The sequence below is a fragment of the Spea bombifrons genome, chromosome 11 (genome assembly GCF_027358695.1).
Source record: "Spea bombifrons isolate aSpeBom1 chromosome 11, aSpeBom1.2.pri, whole genome shotgun sequence".
NCBI classification, from domain to species: Eukaryota; Metazoa; Chordata; class Amphibia; order Anura; family Pelobatidae; genus Spea; species Spea bombifrons.
This window is the reverse complement of record NC_071097.1, coordinates 737048-757935: the sequence shown is the minus strand read 5'-3', so window position 1 is coordinate 757935 and position 20888 is coordinate 737048. Positions and strand designations below refer to the sequence as shown.

Sequence of the window (20888 nt, the reverse complement as noted above, 5' to 3'; positions counted from 1 at the left end):
TTTTTTCTAAAATCGCTTGGCAAGGCTTTTTGATGACTCAGGGGTTAATAAGGACTTGGGTGCTTTTTTGTATAAATATGTTTTCTAACCACTATTTTACCAGCCTTTCAGCCCGACGTCTGTGTACTCGGTGCTGGCTAGCAATTTTCTTTTCTTTTTTTTTATTATTATTTTTGTTTATTTTATGGTTATATCAAGGGTTTTAAGGATGACATCAGTGGGATCCTGTAGGGATGATGATACAAAACGGCTAATTCTAATTGGTTCTTCCTTGCGTGGAGGTAATACACTTCCGCTCAACAATGGGCTTATATGACTGCATTTAATATCGATCGGACCTGGGCCAGCTTCTGCTCGTTCGCACGGGGTTGTTCTGTTAACAACAGCCCCTCAAAGTCGAATGGGTTACCTTAACACACCTTTCCCTATAAAGGTCCTGTTACTATTATGGAATATTCCAGAACATCTGACGCAAGTTTACTTCTGGTGTGGATTCGACCACGGTGTACATGCGTATGTACAGCCCCTTGGCACCACTACTTTTAGGTTATCCTGCAGTAATCTGGTGGCCTCTCTCTGCTTGGTTTTAAGGGAGGCATCCTGTGTCTGATGGATAATCTTGGGCACTCTACCAAAATGGTGACGGAACGTTTTACCCAGCGTGGCCGCAGCGGTCATTCGCCACGAGTCCGAGCAAACATCTGTGACTTATTAACATGACTTGTTAGGGACAGAGTCCCCCTTCTCTTCCATTTCCAAAGCCCGGCCTTGTTTTATACAGCTCGGTGTTATCTGTACATGACAATGAAAGAAAACATTTATAAGAAATTACTTTTGGACTTAAAAAATAAAGCAATTATTTTGATAACCTGGTAATGTTTTTTTATTTATTTTTTTGCCTCCTGTCTTTAGTTGTAGTTGATACCCTTTTATGGGGCTAAAACATGTAAATTTAGATAAGCTTTTTGGAACCTCAGAGGTCTCTTCGGAACAGATTTGTCAAGCGTGATATTTGGACGACTTTATCTGCACCACACTGAGCTGATGCTTTATGGCAATGCTAATGAAGTCCGTTCCTCCATAGAGTTTCGTTAGTAAGAGAGTCCGAACGGGTTTGACACTCCCCATTCTTGTGGGAGAAACATGGTTGGGTTGGCCATTAATTCTTTAATGAGCAAAAAGTTAAATTCTCCTTCAAATTCTCCCGGTGGGATTTTTTGGGCAGGTCACGTCTCTGAAGCTATGAGTTGAGCTTGTGTGTTCATGGACACTTCCTTGAGCTCATGCCGTGGGCCGCCATCTTGGGTCTAACTAGCGTTTTCATTATTGTCACGCGGCTCCTGAGTCCGACACCCTCATTGGTGAGAACTGAGCGCTGATGATCTGTTTTGTTATCGGCCTCCAGCTTGGTGAAAACTGCTGTAACACCGCATTAGGCCACTAGGTGGTAACCTTTATACATATTACTCTATTGTAAGGAGCTCCTGCGTTTGAAGTATCCTAAGCTTGACCAAGATAATGTACCCCCTAAACCTATGAAGCGTGCCCTTTATCGAACTAGCACATGGTTTATAATTACCTGCTTGTACCTATGGGTACTTTGTGCCTATAGAGTCCCATGGAGAAGCCAGTAGCCTGGAGAATTAGAAGATCTAGGTAAGGTATAGTTTGCCACCAGTGAGTTATCCGGATCTAAGGATAGAGGAGACGCGGGGAATGACTAGCAGCTCAGGATGCAAATTTTAGAAAGCCAGGCAAATTAGAAGAAAGGGTGAGATGTCAATAGAGAAAAAAAGGGAATAAGTGTGTCATTGGCATAGGCAGCAATCAAAAAAAAGATAAGTCTTCCAATAGACGAAAACATAAGAGGAAAGACTGTAGGCTCCAGGACTGAGCCCTGATGCCGCCAACAGAGAACGTTTGAGGAACACGTTCCACAGAAGAAGGTACGGTCAGGGGTAGAATTTCAGACGGGAGACAGCTGTATCGCAGATGCCATGAGGAGGAAGGGGTTGGTCAACAGTGTCCAAGCAGATAAGCTCGAACAAATGACCTTTTGTTTTAACGGTGAGGAGGTTGTTGGTAATTTTGGTGAGTGTTGTTTTGATTGATTGAGGTCTCCTCAGTGTCAAGGCTGCAGGTATTTTGGTTTTGCAAATGGGGATAATATAAGTAGTCTCCATTCTTCATATAAATGAACACTCAGATGCTCCTTCCTGCTGCTTGCCTGCCCACTTGGTGCGTCTCTGAGCGATAGGCATTTGGCAGGTGGGCAGATCGAGCTGGCAGAGAATGAGTTGAGGGCTGTTGGCCAGCCAGACATCTATGTTTCTGTAGAAATGCAGAATTGGCTCTGGCTGCTTCAAGACTGAGCTAGATCTCTGGTTTTCAAAACTGTGTAAATTTTATGACATCAGATACTGACATGCCTGGAACGGATGCCACAGGGCCAATCGAGTGCCTGGAAGAAACCATCTTGTGTCGGTTATAAGCTTTTTTTTTTTTATCTAGTATGTCCTTTTAAATTCTAAAAAACATTTTATGTATAATTTTCAAAGGACTCCGCGATTCGCTTGTAGGATTGAACTTTGTTCTTCAGCGCTTATAAATGATATTCGTTGAGGACCAACAGAGACTTGCATGATCACGATCAAGTGAAAGCAAATATTACTCATCTATTGGCGTTGGTCACGCTGAGATATCTGTTTTATTAGGTCATGGAGGAAGACACGATGATCCCCCCCCCTGCTGGTGCCAATACCTGTGCTTTAATGTATTAGGTTATTGTATGCAAAGGTTTATGGAGGGAGCCAAGCCGCGGTATGTCTGCAGGGTATAGGACGCAGAGCCAAAAAGTGAGTAAGTGCACTCAAATTCATTCGTCACTGGAAAATATTAGATTCCTACGGCTGAAAGACAAAATTGAAAATAAAAACGGAAATTAATGAAGGAAAAGGGCTTGGCATTGAGAGGCCGGAATCCAGGCTACTGATTGTTGAGATGCAGCTGATGGGAGCGGTGATGAGTTCTTCAGCTGCACAAATGTTTTTGGGAAGAGCCTGGAACCCAGGGGTGGCTTTTGGGTTGATCTGCATCCTGATTTGGCATTGAAGTGCTTGCATTATCTATTTGGCCCCCATATAATTAAAGGGGGGGATGTCTACAAAAAACACAGATCCAAGACACATCAAAATTCTGTATTTCCCTAAAAATATATATATATATATATATATATATATATATATGAAACCCCCACTGTTACCCTCTGTGGTGCTATATGTAGGAGCCAACATCTTGCTGCCCCATCACCCCCCTTGCACTATGATATTTGCGATAATAGCTTTACAGAGGACCTCTAGCGCTAGAAGCTCATGCGCAATGTGCAAGGAAAGTCCAAGTAACAGCTTACAACTTCCTACTTGGGCTGACAGGAGGATTCTGATACAGTCCGCACTGAGGGATCATGGGAAATATAAATTTGATGATTTTTGGGTCTGGATTTCATTTCCAAAGCGATATTTTCGATATGAAGTCGCTCGGTGAAGCAGGAGTGAATCATGGAGCCGCGAGTCCTTAAGTATGTGGACCCAGCGGTGGTGGAGCAGGCAGGAGGGGGGCCAGCGGGCTGATCTCATGCCTTAGAGCTGACTAAGTAAAGTCTGTCTCCAGAAGAGAGAGGCAGATTAAAAATCTTCTCCAAGAGGACAGTAACTTGCAATCTTTTTGTAAAACCACGAAAAAAAAGCCTTAAACTTCTTAACCCCTAAAATGCATAAAAAAACGGCATTTTCAGTATTTAAGCATTCTCGGGTAACAGATTACGACAAAGAACTTTGGTTATATTATGATTAGGGATACTTTAATCTTGAATGAAGTTTCCAGGAACACACATGAGAAAGATGTAAGGTTGGGACCTTGTGCATCTCTGGTCAAATCTCACCTAGAGTATTGGGGATCGTCCTGGAGACCCCATCTCTGGATAGACATTGAAAGAGAGTCCAGAGGAGGCAACTAAAATAGGCTATGGTTTGTAGGATAAAGATCTTAATATGTCTGGCTTGGGGGGGGGTGGAGAGGAAGGAGAGGGAATGGGAGGGGGTGGATGGGGAGAGAGGTTGGGAAAGAGAAGAGAGAGAGGATAGAAGAGAGATATTTAAATACATAAAGGGATTTAACAAAGGACAAGAGAGAAGTTTATTTTTTTTAAAGGAGGAGAAAAGTTACAAGAATCTAGCACTCAGGTTCAGGGAATGGAGAGTGGCAGATAAGTGGAACAACCTCCCAGCAGTAGTGGTAGAGGCAAATACCATTAGGGGATTTAAACATGTATGGATAGGCATATAGCGCCTGGATTTTTCACGTTCCCATATGAAAAAAGAGGCTTCTGAGTTCCCAACAGCTTATGAAACTGTACTTTTTTTATATTGGCCCAATAAAAGGTGTCACCATAGACTAGGGATTCCGTTTTGGGCTATATCCATTTATCTTATTCACTTAAATACAGATGTGACCTTTCTTTTTCCGTGTTTCGTACTCCTCCTCACGCCCGTGCATCTGTACCGAAGCTTCAGGCCGTAAGAGATTTACCCCAGGAAGATACGCTTCATATAATCTGGGGGTAATTGATTTTCGGTCTCCTTTGTGCACTTAAAGCCCGTGGCTATTGTGTTTTTATCACCTGATTAACTCTTTAACCCCCTCTGTGGTACTGGAACAATAAGAAAGGACAATTCCGCCCAGAGAAGAACATAACCACCCAACTTAAACAAGGTTTTTTTTTTCTCCTAAATGGGGCGAGTATCGTCTCAAAGGTCGGCGTTGAGTTATCTTGTAAACTGCCATAAAACTAAAAAAAAAAGTAGGAATAAGGACCTCAGAGCCAATCAAGTTAATTAGCACAATATCTAAAATCCATTTAAAGGTGAATTGTGGCCATTACGGAGAAAGCCCACGTTGCGTGGCCTCCTAAAAAACGTCTGGTGGCTTTTCAAACATGAGATAACCATTAGTGCTTTTAGAAGGAATGACTTCACTTTCCCCAAATGTGCCTTTTATCGTTCTATCCTCTAAATAAACCAATTTACCTGTGTTTAAAATAAGCATTACACATGTTTTAGAAACTCTTATTATGCCATCATAACCTCCCGGGATCTGCAGGATTATTCCTCCCCATTGTTTATTTTACTACATGAGTTTATTTAGTGTATAGACAAGTGAGAGATCTGCTCTAAGTAAACTATTCTAAATCATCCAAAAAAAAATGTTGGGGTCAGATGCTTGCATGTATGTAGCTGCGGAGCCATGCTGAACATAATTCCTACATTATTCATGCATAGGGGGGGATTTCGTGGGGGGCTTTATTCGGTTACTAATGTACGCTGACGCGAGAGGTGCCACGGTGCCTTTTATGTAGAAAGGTGACTAATGCACTTCATCTTATACCCGATCCTGTTAAGTTTGCTGTGTAGCCGATCATGTTACAATGTACCGGAGAGCTTGTTGGGTTATGTTTTTATAAAGTCCCGAGTCTCTCTTTGTCTTCGGACAGATATATATATATATATATAGAACCCGGTGGGGTTTGTGCCAGAACTAACAACATTATTCCAGGACTTGAAAGTGTGGGAGAGGAGAAAGAAGCCAAGGGAGCCAAGAAGACAAGGGGAAGGGACTTGGCCTCCTATGTGTTTGTGTGTGGGTGAATGTTACTGGGTCAGTGGGTCACCGGCAGAAGAGAAGACCTCAGGCGGATCTTTTTCCCCAACATCTGGAGTAGACCGCCGCTTACATCAGCAGTCTGGGTCGGTGCAGGGATCAAACGTCCGAGCTACAATCATGGCTCCTGACACTATTACAATAGGAAAGAACAGCAACAGACTGGTGGAGAAGATGATGAGGGCGCTGCTCCTGGGAGCTTACAATCTATTGGGGGGCTGAAGGAGAATGACACAGGATAAGAGGGTATTCTTGGGTGAGGAAAGTTTGATTGTAGTCGCGAGATCTCAAAGGGTGGGAGTATGGAGGGAATGCGGAATGTTGGTTGAGGATATTAGAAGGACAGGTTGTAAGTTCCTCTGGACTGGTGGGTTTTTATTGAATGTCTAAAATTAGAATAAGCAGGAAACAGCCCAACAAAGCTAAGGAATTCCAAAAAATAGATAAAGCATTATTATTGTTTTATATAGCGCCATCGGATTCCACAGTGCTGTACAAAGGGCGATGCATAGAGAGGGAGAGACAATGGCTTTCTACCCCAGCAATGCCTGGAAGTGAAGCAAGTACCCGGTAACCTTTAAATAGTTCGGTCCTGCAGCTGAAGCTTTTTCTTGCGGTTCATGAGGTCATTTACACCATGAGTGGATCCATTATGTGTTCTCTATATTACTTTTCTATGTCCTGTTTTGCATGGGACTAGATGGTGTACATTGACCGTGTTACCTGTTAAATGTGTTTTAGGACAATATTATTGGCCACTTGACCGGAGTTGCCCACTGGATTAAAATGCTGCCAGACCTCTCGTGATGGCGGTTTCTTTGTAAGGACATCAGTCAGTCCATATAATAAGACAGGGTTTCTGAGGGCTGTTGTGCTGATGATATTGTCTGGTTGTAATTACCTGAGGTTTAATGGTACTTAGACTTAAAATAAAGGTTAACATATGGGTATAATTTAAGCCAATCACACTTAAGATAAATAATGTTTCTCTCAACATGGTATTTGCCACCTGCAAATTATTTCTAGATTGCCTTTTTATGTCGCAACTTAACCTAATCACATTCTCTGCTAGGTTGATAATACGTGCCGCTCCATCAGCGGTGGGTTGGTGGATCTCAAGGTCACTTGAGTGGAAATAACTATTGTGAAGTTTAAAAGGTTTCACTGTGCAGAGTCCTCTGGACACAATCTGAAGTCTATTTGACCATAAAATATTTATGTCCAAAGACCTGAGGTTGTAAGTTGTATGTGGGCCTCGCTGCCCACAATGCGACCAATGGTGATGTTTTCTTCATCATCTGGCCTTAAGGTTGGGATAGCTGCTAAGCCCTGACGTATGTTTGGAGCTCTCTTACCATATCCCAGGTCAGGAAGCGTGTCACATGAAGGCTAATTGTGCAGGTTACACATGACACTGTTGGTCACCAATTCCTAGTACTTATTATTTTATGTGTCTGTATCAGTTGGTGTCCCAGTAAAATTGTTGTAGTACTATAAATGGACTGTCTGATACCCCTTTCTGCCCCCAAATTAATTAAATAGTGATGACTTTCCTGCTCAAAGGAATAATCATTAATGGTTCCCAACATATCATATTTTAATGCAACTCGATGTAGGACCTTCAGCAACGTATAGAGCTAAGACTAACTAATTAGATTTTCATAGCATACAATACACAGCATTTAAGAAAGGTAACACGGCGTTTAAGGGCCCTGCAACTATTCTTCACTGCATGAAATCTCCACGTATTGTGAGGGCAGCCATGTTGCATGACAACTTCCAAAGTCCAAGACACAACAGATTTTGCCTAATATGAAAAGGTCACCCATGTCCTAAAATGCTACTCTGGGGCTAGACTTTTAAACCATTTCCTACTAGAGAATATTAGGAATCCACCACCGGATCATTCAATTGTATTATTGTGTTGAGTTGTGGGTACTATTAAATTGTTTGTGGTAGTGGTCCCTCGAATCTCCTTGACCATGCTATATGGTGGTGATGGCTGGACATGTAAGCACTGGGTTGGCATGACATGGACCTCACTGGTTGGAATGGGCTGTCCTTCCTTCCAGACAATATGGGTGAAGCCGCTTTTTGGCAATGCTGGGGGCTCAGGTGATGTTCCTCTGCCCTCTCTGCTTGTTCAGGTGTCTTGTTAAATCCTCTATTCTCAGATCTTTCAGCTGAACCAAGTGCTCCAGGCGCTGGACTTTCATTTGTAAGATCTGCCAAGGCAAGAGATCATTTTGTTTATAGTCTCCCACTAGTATAAAAATGTTATAATATTGAGGTGAGTTTATTTCACAGGAGTTAGGCTTGAGAAAGACCTGTGTGTTGAAACGTTGCCTGTGAAATAAACTCACCTTACCATTTGAGTGCTGAGCCTCTGCTTCTTTATTTTGGATTTATTGAAGGACTTGGTGGTACCCTGGCTCGTGCACCATCTCACAACTGAGTGCTGTATTCCAACCTTTTGTCTCTGTATAAAATTAATCAAAGCACTAGCAGAGAGTAGCACTAATTGGGTAAAAAAAAAGAAAAAAAAAGTTTGCACCTTGCAGGCATCCTGAAAACTCCACATCTCTTCGACCTCTTTGATTTTCCAAAAAAGATTTTTAACTCAAATAAAAAAAAAAAAAGTAACCATAACAATGTTGGTCATGACAGATCTAGTCTTCTTCTGGTGACCTAATGATGACCACCCTCGTTCACAAGGCTTTGATTTGAACATAGAATTGTTGCCCAGTGCTGCTCTTAGTGCTTTCAAGTTGGAGTTGGACATCCTTCTTTTCATATATTTTGCTCACTAAACCAATTTGTCAGTGAGATAACCCCAAACAAGGCCAGGGAATAGCTATAAAGCTACCACCTACCACTGTGGGGTCTGAATGGGTGGCAGACAAGTCTATCTACTGCTCTCTAAAACCTGCCCGAAGCTGCGTAAAAAGTGCTGTTACGACGACATCTCTCTCCTATTTATAAACACGTGGCTTAATCTTCAAACACTCGCCACCCGCTCGCTCTTTGCTGTGGTCAACTGTCCTGTAATAGCTCTTCTGACTGCGCAATTTAACAATTGTTTTAACCTTGATGTGGATTTATTTTATAACACGAGAACATCTGACTAGCCCTTCCCCAAAAAAACCAGTTCACGAGATGAGAAACAGCTGTTTGAAGAAGGTCCACTCTTTGTTTTTCTTGGGAGCGGTGTTAACCCTGCTGTCACATGGCAGACATGACACGCTCCAGACCCGTGAGAGCACCAGATAGTCGGCCTTTATCTCCCAACTTACAGGACACTTTTATAAATAATCTTCAGGCTTTAGATCTGCGGGGTTTCACAGAAGCAATAATATGCTGGGTTCTGTTTGGTGTATACTGTACGCCTTTGGTACAGACGCGTGTTTATGTCTGCTGGAGCTTCACAGATATAAACACTATTTGTATCCTTTTTTTCTAAACGAGCACCTTTATTGGCTGCATTGATGCCGCCATAAAGGGGTCCTTTGGAAAAGTGTTGTGCAAAGAAAGGTTTTCTCTTCTATTGTACGTAAAATGGGGAGTTTATAGAGCTGTCTCTTCCTAGACAAGGTAGCAATCAGCCCTCCTGCTTTCAACACACAGCACATTATGTAGGATTAACTCTTTGAATGCCCTGGGGATCAAGGCACACTGGTATTCGGAGAATGATGTGAACAAAAACCTTTTTTGTGTCTAAATAATACATTAAAAATACATAAATGTATTCTAATAAATTAATATGTTTGCATATGAGGTAGGGATAGTTTACAGTGGGGGGCACCTATGCCATCATAATCCCTGATCCCTAGTAACTAGTTGGCACTCTAGCCCTTTTGGGCCAGCTGTATACCTCAGAAAGGGTTAAAACTTCATGCTGGTCAGCATTCACACACAGTTAACAAAGTCTAGCTATGTAGAAGGCCATCTCGGTTTAATGTGTTGAGAGTTGCTAAATATTTAGTTATGATTTATAATTGCAGGCACGGGTGCTCGAAAGCGGAACTGCTGTCTTCGGACTCTGTCCACCGAGCGGAAAGAGCATTTCGTTACCTTTATCGTTGATTTAATAGGATATGAATCAGTGGTTTGGATGTGACAGATTTCTGCTTGCTCGTGCTACATCTGCAGTGCTGTGGTTAGAAATATCATTCCACATTGGGGTATAGAACGTGTCAGCTCTTCCGTTAATCACTGCTGTCTATAAGGGACCCGGCGGTAATTCACTCAGAGAATCGAATGCATTCCACATACAATTCCTCGCACTTTTATAACTTAAGTTATAAATGCTCGTTCCATATCAAAAGAATCCAGAGGTAGCTTTGATTATTACCGTCTATTGTTACCCACCTAACACATCTACTGGGCATTCTTCTTCCTCCTTTATTATTTATCGATTCATATAGCACCATCATATTCCCCAGCGCTGTAGTGCCTTCAGTAGCTAATGCCCACCAAAGAGAAAAACTTTGAAGGTCATAGAGTCCCTGGTGGTCTAGTGGTTAGGATTTGGCGCTGTGGCCCGGGTTTGATTTCCGGTTAGGGAAGTTTTTTCGTTATTGAATAGTAAAGAAGAATTTGCCTGCTTGTTTCATATGGTTGGTCCTTGAATCATATAATAAAAATACTCTTAGTTTGTCATTTCATGCTTTTAACAAGTGTAAATGTTTTGAGGTTTCTCTTCAGGGAACTATTTTATATCTGTAGATTAACTACTTACTGCCCTGCCATTAGGCGGTGATGTCCAACAAAGGGGAGATCCATTGATTCAATAGCATCCCTGGTGGTCTAGTGGTTAGGATTCGGGGCGATTCTCGGTCAGGGAAGCATTTTCGTTATTGAATAGGGAGGAAGAATTTGACCAAAGCATGCCTGCTTGTTTCATAAAGTCTACCCACCTAGCACATCTGTTGGATATTCTTGTTCATCATTTATTTACTGTTTTATATAGCGCCATCATATTTCCCACTGCTGCAGTGCCTTCATGAGATGCTAATGCCCACCAAAGAGAAACATGAGCATCATTATGATATTCCTGGTGGTCTAGTGGTTAGGATTCAGTGCTCTCACCGCCGTAACCCGGGTTTGATTTCCAGTCAGGGAAGCTTTTTCATCATTCAATAGGGAGGAAGAATTTGACCAAAGCATGCCTGCTTGTTTCATATGGAAAGGATTCAGTGATACATTCCATGAAGTCTACCCACCTAACAAAGCTGCTGGATATTCTCCTTTACCCTTTATTATTTACTGTTTTATATAGCGCCATCATATCCCCCACCGCTGTAGTGCCTTCATTAAGTGCCACTGCTCACCAAAGGAAAGGTGAGCATCATTATAGTATCCCTGGCGGTCTAGTAGTTAGGATTCGGCGTGATCGCCGCGGCCTGGGTCTGATTCCCAGTCAGGGAAGCTTTTTCATCATTCAATAAGGAGGAAGAATTTGACCAAAGCATGCCTGCTTGTTTCATATCGAAAGGATTCAGTAATACATTCCATGAAGTCTACCCACCTTACAAAGCTGCTGGATATTCTCCTTTACCCTTTATTATTTACTGTTTTATATAGCGGCATCATATTCCCCAGCGCTGCAGTGCCTTCATTAAGTGCCACTACTCACCAAAGGAAAGGTGAACAACATTATAGTATCCCTGGCGGTCTAGTGGTTAGGATTCGGCACTCTCACTGCCGCAGCCCAGGTCTGATTCCCGGTCAAGGAAGCTTGTTTCATATCGAAAGGATTCAGTGATACATTCCATGAAGTCTACCCACCTTACAAAGCTGCTGGATATTCTCCTTTACCCTTTATTATTTACTGTTTTATATAGCGCCCAGGGCCGGCCTTACGGGTGTGCGACCTGTGCGACCGCACAGGGCGCCATGGTTGCAGGGGCGCCTGACCGGGACTTAGATTAAAGCATCGTTTTTTTTTTGTTTTTTTTTAAACTTTATTTAACATTATTGATGTTAAATAAAGTTTAAAAAAAAAAAAAACGATGCTTTAATCTAAGTCCCGGTCAGGGGCGCCGAGCGGTTGCTCGTGATGTTCTCGGCAACCGCTCGGCGCCCCTTACTCTCCGTGACTCCGTCGCGGTGCCAGCATCTCATGTTGAGCGCCGGACTATACCGGCGCTCAACATGAAATGCCGGCAGAGCGAGAAGACGGATGCCTCCCGCTCTTACCGCAGGACTCCGGCAACAAGGTAAGTGGGAGGGGGGGTAGTTTGAAGGGGCAGAGGGGGGGGTAGTTTGAAGGGGCAGAGGGGGGGGGTAGTTTGAAGGGGCAGAGGGGGGGGGTAGTTTGAAGGGGCAGAGGGGGGGGTAGTTTGAAGGGGCAGAGGGGGGGGGTAGTTTGAAGGGGTAGAGGGGAGGGGTAGTTTGAGGGGGGGTAGTTTGAAGGGGCAGAGAGGGCGGGTAGTTTGAAGGGGCAGAGAGGGCGGGTAGTGAGGGGGGGCGCCAGAGGAGTAGTCCGCACAGGGCGCCACAACGCCTAAGGCCGGCTCTGATAGCGCCATCATATTCCCCACCGCTATAGTGCCTTCATTAAGTGCAAGTGCTCACCAAAAGAAAGGTGAACAACATTATAGTATCCCTGGCAGTCTAGTAGTTAGGATTCGGCGCGATCGCTGCGGCCTGGGTCTGATTCCCAGTCAGGGAAGCTTTTTCATCATTCAATAGGGAGGAAGAATTTGACCAAAGCATGCCTGCTTGTTTCATATGGAAAGGATTCAGTGATATATTCCATGAAGTCTACCCACCTAACAAAGCTGCTGGATATTCTCCTTTACCCTTTATTATTTACTGTTTTATATAGCGCCATCATATTCCCCACCGCTATAGTGCCTTCATTAAGTGCAAGTGCTCACCAGAAGAAAGGTGAACAACATTATAGTATCCCTGGCGGTCTAGTAGTTAGGATTCGGCGCGATCACCGCTGCCTGGGTCTGATTCCCGGTCAGGGAAGCTTTTTCATCATTCGATAGGGAGGAAGAATTTGACCAACGCATGCCTGCTTGTTTCATGTCGAAAGGATTCAGTGATACATTCCATAAAGTCTACCCACCTTACAAAGCTGCTGGATATTCTCCTTTACCCTTTATTATTTACTGTTTTATATAGCGGCATCATATTCCCCAGCGCTGTAGTGCCTTCATTAAGTGCCACTGCTCACCAAAGGAAAAGTGAACCACATTATAGTATCCCTGGCTGTCTAGTGGTTAGGATTCGGCGCTCTCACCGCCGCGGCCCGGGTTCGATTCCCGGTCAGGGAAGCTTTTTCATTATTGAATAGGGAGGAAGAATTTGATCAAAGCATTTTAGTGTAAAATGCGTGTACTAATACTCACTTGTACTGTTTCCTGAAGGGTCATCAGTTCTTGTTCCTTTTCCTCCAATAGCAGACGTACATGAGGCTCTAGTTGCGTGTATGGGTTTGAGCGGCCATCCTGCCTGTAAGACAATGCACCCATAAGTTAAGTTGTCAGTCCGGCTTCCTATCTGTACCGGCAGCATAAGAAAACATGCAGATGGCCCGTTTAAACCTCTGGAACCATGTTAAACCCCCTCCCCCAAAAGCCTTGTCTGTAGACCATAAATCTCTCTGCCTTGTGCACTTGGGATTGACCCCTGAATGAGATAGTTTGCTGACTAAACAACATGAAGTCTACAGAGCAATCGAGGTCGGAGAAAGAAAAATACTGCTGGTTTGTCCCTTTCTGCAGATTAAAAAACTGGCTGTGGTCTAAGAAAATGATTAAGTTACCAAAAAAAAAAGCTTTTCTGGGCCGCTGAATGATCAGTGCTGTTTCTCATTAGAAAACACATTTTTGTTTCCCGAGAGAATTTCAAGAATATGAAAATGCATCAAAAAACAAGAAGGTCACATGGAACTCGCGTTAATGTCACTTTTTGGCCATTGTATGTTTGCTTGATGAGGTCTTGTAGTTCCCACAAACCTCATTGTGGACTTAGCTTGGAGTTCAGGAGGTAGCGGAATGGTATGATCCATCTAAAGCACTGTACATGTTAGCAGGGTCATGGTATAACACAGCACCTGAAGGCCGTCCGCACTGAGGGTGTGCAAATCAGGGCCCTAGGGGAAACCCTACACTCCTACATCATTTGGCCAGCTCTCCGAATAGCATGTCTTTACTTTTTGGGTTTTTACAATGTTAGATAATAAAGCCGTGGACACAGTGGACGGGATGATAATTCTTACATATCAAAAATCTCTTTGGACACAAAATTTGGGGTATAAACTATTTTCCTTGAGGGTACCGAGCAATTCTGAGTGAGAGTATGAAAGATTTTCAACTTGATGACCGTTTCAGCTGTAGCTCTAGAAAAACTTCCAATTGTCCCTACATACGGGTCGGGATAAATATATTCCCACTTTACTGTTTCTGCTCATTGCAAAACTTAGACGAGGGGCCAAATGAACATGGTATCCGGGCTACTGTAAACCACAGTGTCGCCGGGCCACAGGTTCTCTTAGATTACCTGCTACTTCCAACAATGCATGGTATGTACTTACAATCAAACATTTAAAGTCTAAAGGGTTAATAGTAGTATAAGGCCACTAACATTACCTCCAGGACGTGATAACTGATTATCAATTAATTATATTCAACAGTGTATTTTTTTGAATGTAATTTAATTTAGCTTTAAAAATCAGCTAAAGCTGTTACTAAGCTCTTCTGTTTGAAAACGAAAGTGATGTTATACTGTGCTACCTAGTTACCCAAGTCTGTCTTATTATATATTATATATATATATATATATATTATTATTATTTTTTTGTGTGTTTTCATTTGGCGTAATTAACAAATTAACTTAATCAATTAAGTGAACATTAAGTACCAAACATGCCATTAGCTAAAATATTAGCACTATATTAATAATTAATAATAATAACAATATTAATGAAATGATTGCAGGGAGAGAACTCCCCTGCCTCATGGGAAGAAAAACTTGGGAGAGACATGGCATAGGCTGCTACCTCTGACCTTGGCTTCCTGGCCTTGCGGAGGGGAGGCTCAGCTGTCCACCTCTCCATCACAAGGTCACAGGATTTAACAACTGCAAAATATTAACACTCCACATTCCCAGCCCGTAACCCTCGCACTGCCAGACAGACGCAGAGCGCCTGGCTGGAAAAAGGTTAAGCAGAACGTTACCGTTTGGGGTGTCTCTGAGGCTGATCATTGGTCCCCGTCGGGGGGAAAGGCTTTCTCGTGGGGGAGAGGACGGCACCGGAACCTGTAAAATCAGAACTAAAACGTCAGATCCCTGCATTGGCGACACTGTATAGCATTTGCACACCGGACGCATTTCGCCTTTGGAGTAGATAGATAGCACAGGGTTAAGGGAAGAACCCGTTTAATGCACAAGTTCCTGCATGACCTTAAAAACCAGCATCTGAAGTATAATTCATGTGACAGGGCACAGTCCCAAGTATTAAGACAAGCTGGCAAAGTTTAACATGTTTGGAGCTGAAATTCCCACATCAGTGCTTTTATTCTGCAGTCACAAATTCCTGACCGAGCGGCCCAGGAAATGAGCAGGAAATGCAAATAAACGTGTTTTTCAGAAGAATTATTAATTCTAGACCCGTGGAAGTAAAACCTCCTCTCTACTGATCCTCGACTTCAAAGGCCAGTAAGCAAAATTTACGACCGTAGCATTAATTCATCGATTCATCCTATGCCGTCCCCTTATAAAAGGTTGTCTGAACCAATCAGCAATTTAACAATAGGGGAGAGATAACTGAATGGGGAGGAATAACCATGAGGATCCGGAAGACGGGAAGTTACGACGGCTGTTTCCATGGGATACACGCAACACATACACGTTCTTACACTTACTATAGGTTGGGGGTCCTGTGTTCGTACTGTAGTATTCTGACTCCTGCAACTGAAAGAACCGAGAATTGATGTCCAATACCCGTCATAAACCAAGGAGCTGAACTCATCCACATCTAGTTTTATTATTTATTGCTTCATATAGCGCCATCATATTCCGCAGCACTGCACAAAGGGGGGGACAGGACTTAACATGTAGTGCATCACATACATACCAGGGAACTGGTGGGACGCCGGAGCAGTGTTTAACATTGCCCAACCCCCACCCAATTCCCCTCCCACTTCCATAGAAGTCTAGGTGCTCTGGGGCTAGTCCCGCCCCCATACATGTCAAACCATGCCCCCTCACCAAGCCACTCCCCCCAGTACAGGGAGCACTTTGGTTTGCCAGGTATGATCACATAACAATTTGGATTTATAGGCCCTCTCAGCCTCTTTGGGGGAAAAGCTAAGAAAGGGGCAGGGCTAGCCCCAGACACTTTAAAACTGTATGGCGGCAGGAGGGATATTGGGCGGGAGGTGGAGGTACCCAGTGCGACCCCTTCAAGACGGGGTCACGTGACCCCTTCTTCCCGTCTCCTTGTACGAGTTCAAAATAGTTTAGAAAGGGCCCTTCCGACCTGGTCCGCACCGATCAAGGTTGGAAGGGCCCTTTCTAAACTATTTTGAACAGGCCATGGGGAGACAGCAACGTCTCTGAGTCACATGACCCCGCGGTGTATGTGAGCATGCATGTGTACTTGTGTGTGTGAGCATGGATGTGTTTTCGTGTGTGTGTGAGCATGAATGTGTTATTGTGTAAGTGAGGTGAGATGGAGTGTGTGTACGTGTGTGCACTTTGTGTAAGTGCGTTTACATCTGTTGTATGTTGGAGGGGGGCATGGGGCAAAAAAGGCACAAACCAGTTGTTTAGGGGCAATGATGGCACAGACCGGTTGTTGAAGTTGGGGGGCCCGCCGCAATTTTTCACCTCTGCTTTGGAACGAATACAATGTTTTGTAAAATCTAGAAAGATTGCCCCTTCCCGCCAGACAGACCTTGGCTTGCTGCGTGTCCTTCTCCTTCTGCTTTCCATGGAGTCTTTCGTCGATCTTCTGGCGCAGAGTGTACAGGACCGGCTCAATCACTCCCGGGGCATTGGAGACCAGCTTTCGCACAATGTCCTCAGGGACGTGAAAGTTCATCTTGGAAAATACCTTCCTGTGAAATAATAATAATACGTCGTTACTGTATGGCCACCACGCGGTAACGGGGAGCCCCCTCAATTCTAACCTTAACACCGAATTATCAGTAAATAAAGAATAAATAATTTACTAGTTACTGAAATTATCCAAATAATTCTTTACTCGTTATTTGATACTTATTGAAATGTTTATTCATATAATAACTACTCATTCACTAATACTTATTTAAATAATTATTTACATATTATTATTCACTGATAATTATTCAAAGATTTATTCACTGAAAATTATTCATTATTAAATTAATTATTCTAATAATTATGAGTGGATTATGGATAAATAATTATTTGAATGAATTAGAATATAATTAATTATGACCAGTACAGTAGCTTGTATAGTTCTCATGTCTATGAAACTGTGGAACTTATCTTAACTCCCTGTTATTCAAACCTCCATGATTATTCCGTCCTATTAAGTTATCTCCACCCTATGAAGTTGCTGATCGTTGCTGACAAGAAGTTGATTTGATAACGCCAGTACTGTGACATTTTGCAACTTAATAGGGGAGAGATAATGTAATGGGGACACCAATGAAACTGCGTGACCAGGCCAAGACCTGGACCTGTGATAGATCTCTATATCCTGACGAGTATCTGAGACATTGGAAGCCACAGCAGGCTTTGCTCAGGTGATTCATTCAGAACTTCAAATGGAATGACAGCGTCTCCTCTCAGATATAATGTGCTTATGGGTTTTATTCATGTCCCTGCAATCAGTTCATAATCATTCTCTCTCTCGCCCTCTCTTTCTCTCTCGCCCTCTCTTTCTCTCTCTCACACTCTCTCTCCCCCTCTCTAAGAGCGGCTGCTGGGTTTAAGGAGAGCCAGCTTCCCTTGGGTTTGGAGAGCTGGCTTCCCTTGGGCATTTCCTGATTCATTAGTGAATAGTAGAAGGGATTAAGGTGCATGAAGACAAGATGGATGCACGGCCCCCCGGGGAGCGGACACAAGCTCTCCATTATTTTTCTTAATAGCCCTTAGTCATTAAATCCAGGTTTCTCTGCTTCCATTCAGACCTGCCTTTTAACCCCGTATACACCATAATTCACATGGCAGACTCTTTTTAAAGAGGATCTCTCACCCTTTTTATTCCTAGTATCAGATTTTCCAAAATATTGCTCTGTTTTCTAATTTACCCAGTTGTTGTTTTTTTGGTGCTTTCAGGCAGCTGCATATCAGCCATTTGTATGAGGTTCTCGCTCTGTTATCTGATCCCCAATCTACTAAACCCCCCGACTCCTTATCATACTGCCTGTGGGGAATAATAGAATGGCTCAGTCTTAATCACACAGCTGGACTCGCTGACTAATGACAGTCTATTGAGGAACGGACTTCATTAGCATCGCCATAAAGTTACCCAAAATATCACATGACTGACAGCGACGCCAGCTCCAGGTCTGCAGATAAAGGAAGTTTATTGGAGTGACCTAAATTCCTGTATACAGTACCGGAGGTTATATTACTGTATACAGCGCTGGGGGTTATATTACTGTATACAGCGCTGGGGGGGTTATATTACTGTATACAGCGCTGGGGGGTTATATTACTGTATACAGCACTGGGGGGTTATATTACTGTATACAGCGCTGGGGTTATATTACTGTATACAGCGCTGGGGGGGTTATATTACTGTATACAGCGCTGGGGGGGTTATATTACTGTATACAGCGCTGGGGGGAGTTATATTACTGTATACAGCGCTGGGGGGGTTATATTACTGTATACAGCGCTGGGGGGTTATTACTGTATACAGCGCTGGGGGGTTATATTATTGTATACAGCGGTGGGGGGTTATATTACTGTATACAGTCCGGAGGACTTGATTGCCCCCCTTCCCTATATCATAAGCCCCTAGCCGGGGCACTTACCGGTTGAGAGCCCCCCAGTTGCTCAGCTTCTGCTGCGTCGAGTTGGCCGGGATGTAGTTGTGCATTTCGACAATCTTTGGAAGGAAATGCTTCACAACCTCCGCCACCATCACTGAGAAAGAGAGAGGGGGATAAACGCACATTGGGGTCCGCAGTATACTTCACTCTCTCCGACAAACCCCTGCCACACACTCCTCCATCTTCCCACAATTCTGCCCTCCCTTCCTGACCCTTTTGCACTTTGACCTCTTACCCGTGGAGGACACCAACCCTCAGCATCCCTCCACTACCCCCTCTGCTCGGTCCAAATCCTTCTCCATCCCTCTTTCTTTCTAGTAGGCCTGTGGACATCCCTCCTAATCCTGGTCCCCACGTTTCTCTCCATTCCCACATCCATCTAGGGCAATCCCCTAACTCCATACCTTCCCCCACTCCTTCTAGAGCATAAGCTCCTGAGCCAAGCCCCATTACTAGTTCTGTCAGACGCTTTGAAGGTAGGGACTGTAAGAAGTGCCACGGGAGTTGTTGGTGCTATATAAATAAAAGGTAATAATAGTTTATTAAAGGGTTAATATTTGGGGTATCTGGGGGGGGCAGGGAATTCATACTCTGCGCATGCGCTGCCGTATATACCGAGACTACAGGCAGGGGAGCATGGGCAGCTACAACTCCCATCAGTCTCAGGCAGCCGAGGACTGTCTAGGAGTGCTGGGAGTTGCATCCATAGGGCTGTTTATGCAGATATATATATCCCTCCGCATTACCCCACGTCCCACCCTCCTGCCCCTCCGTCTCCCCGGGGCATTACCTCCGTCGCTGAAGTCCCGGCTGATGCTCCTCTTGGCCCGGCTGAGCGGAACCCGGTCTATCCAGGCGTATAACTCCTGCAGCCGCTCCTCGCCAAGCTCGCCGCCTGCCCACATCGCGCTATTCACTAACGATCCGAGCCGGAGCGGCCTCTGTTGTCATCAGTTGCCGCGGAGACCGCACCGTTGCTAGGAGACGCACAGCTCAGGACCCGGGCTACAGGAAGCGGGAAGGGACAGAAAGCGGCGACCCAAAGCCAGAAATTCGTGTCCGTTACAGACAGAGATTTAAATTTTTGCGTATTTGAATATTTATAAATTATTTTTATTCATATTTTTGTGCATTGTTTTATATTTATTCACATTTTTTGTGCATTGTTTTAGATTTATATATAATTTTTTATTTATATTTTTAGGTATATTTTTTAGATTTATAAAGGATTTTTATTCATATTTCTGTGCATTGTTTTAGATTTAAATATTTGTATTCATATTTCTGTGCATTGTTTTAGATTTATATATTGGGTTGTTTTTTTTAATTTTGTGTGCATTGTTTTAGATTTATATATTATTTTTTATTCATATTTCTGTGCATTGTTTTATATTTATATATTGGGGTTTTTTTTTTGATTTTGTGTGCATTGTTTTAGATTTCTATATTATTTTTTATGTATGTTTTATGCATTTAGATGTTTTGCACATCTCGCGCAATATTTTAGATTATTATATTTCTATTTTTATTTATCCTTTGATCTTAACTACCAAGCCAGCAAAACAGCATGTTCCAAAAAAAAAAAAAGCATGACTTATATGTAGTGCATAAGTCCCCAAGCACTCAGGTGTTCAATCGCTGGGGGGGGGGGCAGGGTGACAAGTGGGGCAGGACCACGTGCCTATTTGTCCTTCCTGCCACCTTGCGGCACTAGAGCAAAAATGCCATGGACCTCAATCGACGTTACACATAGCTGCCCCATGAGAATCGGGACTGTCGCATGGGAAACAGGCAGTTGGGAGGTATAGTAGTGTATCGGTTGTAGGATCAGGATTGGGGGGCTATTCTGGAATGTGAAAAATCCCCACAAAATACAGTAATTAACGTATTTAATTGTTTCTAAAGGCATATGACGCATGCAGAGAGCAGTTGTGGCTCGTGGACGAGTCCTCCGACTCACCTGTGATGTGATCCCGGAGTGACTCAGAACCCGCTTTATTCGTCAATTTGTATAAATCCGGACTATTTTTAAGACAAATATATGATGAAAACTGACTCAGGCATTAAGAATCCGCCACCCCCACCCGATTATACCCTTAGTCAGGGCAAATCCGTTCAAGATCCATCAGAGTGTCTTCTTATCAAGATTACAGGACATTCTTTCACTTC

The 20888-nt window shown here is 43.4% G+C and overlaps 1 protein-coding gene across 2 annotated transcripts; it reads right to left on the bottom strand.

Annotated features, from left to right (window-relative positions):
• Window positions 1-2688: 2688 nt before the first annotated feature.
• LOC128469181 (sperm flagellar protein 1-like) lies at window positions 2689-19718 on the bottom strand. Of its 2 annotated transcripts, none has more exons than XM_053451017.1 (7): window positions 19510-19718; window positions 18702-18813; window positions 16628-16790; window positions 15594-15642; window positions 14907-14988; window positions 13077-13179; window positions 2689-2909 (listed from the first exon to the last, which is right to left on the bottom strand). In XM_053451017.1, the coding sequence occupies exons 1-7, from the start codon at window positions 19622-19624 to the stop codon at window positions 2904-2906; spliced, it is 630 nt and encodes a 209-aa protein (XP_053306992.1). In that variant the 5' UTR covers window positions 19625-19718; the 3' UTR covers window positions 2689-2903. The 2 variants fall into 2 exon arrangements, with proteins under 2 accessions (XP_053306992.1, XP_053306991.1); XM_053451016.1 differs by lacking the exon at window positions 2689-2909 and adding an exon at window positions 7295-7940 and having other exon boundaries at window positions 19510-19717.
• Window positions 19719-20888: the final 1170 nt, after the last annotated feature.

Excerpts from the sequence above, each read along its gene's own strand:
- LOC128469181 (XM_053451016.1), bottom strand. The coding sequence starts at position 19,624 with ATGTGGGCAGGCGGCGAGCTTGGCGAGGAGCGGCTGCAGGAGTTATAC. Across the intron at positions 13,180-14,906 it reads CCTCAGAGACACCCCAAACG|GCAGGATGGCCGCTCAAACC; the intron begins GTAACGTTCTGC and ends ATTGTCTTACAG. Across the intron at positions 7,941-13,076 it reads CCCTTCAGGAAACAGTACAA|ATCTTACAAATGAAAGTCCA; the intron begins GTGAGTATTAGT and ends TTGCCTTGGCAG.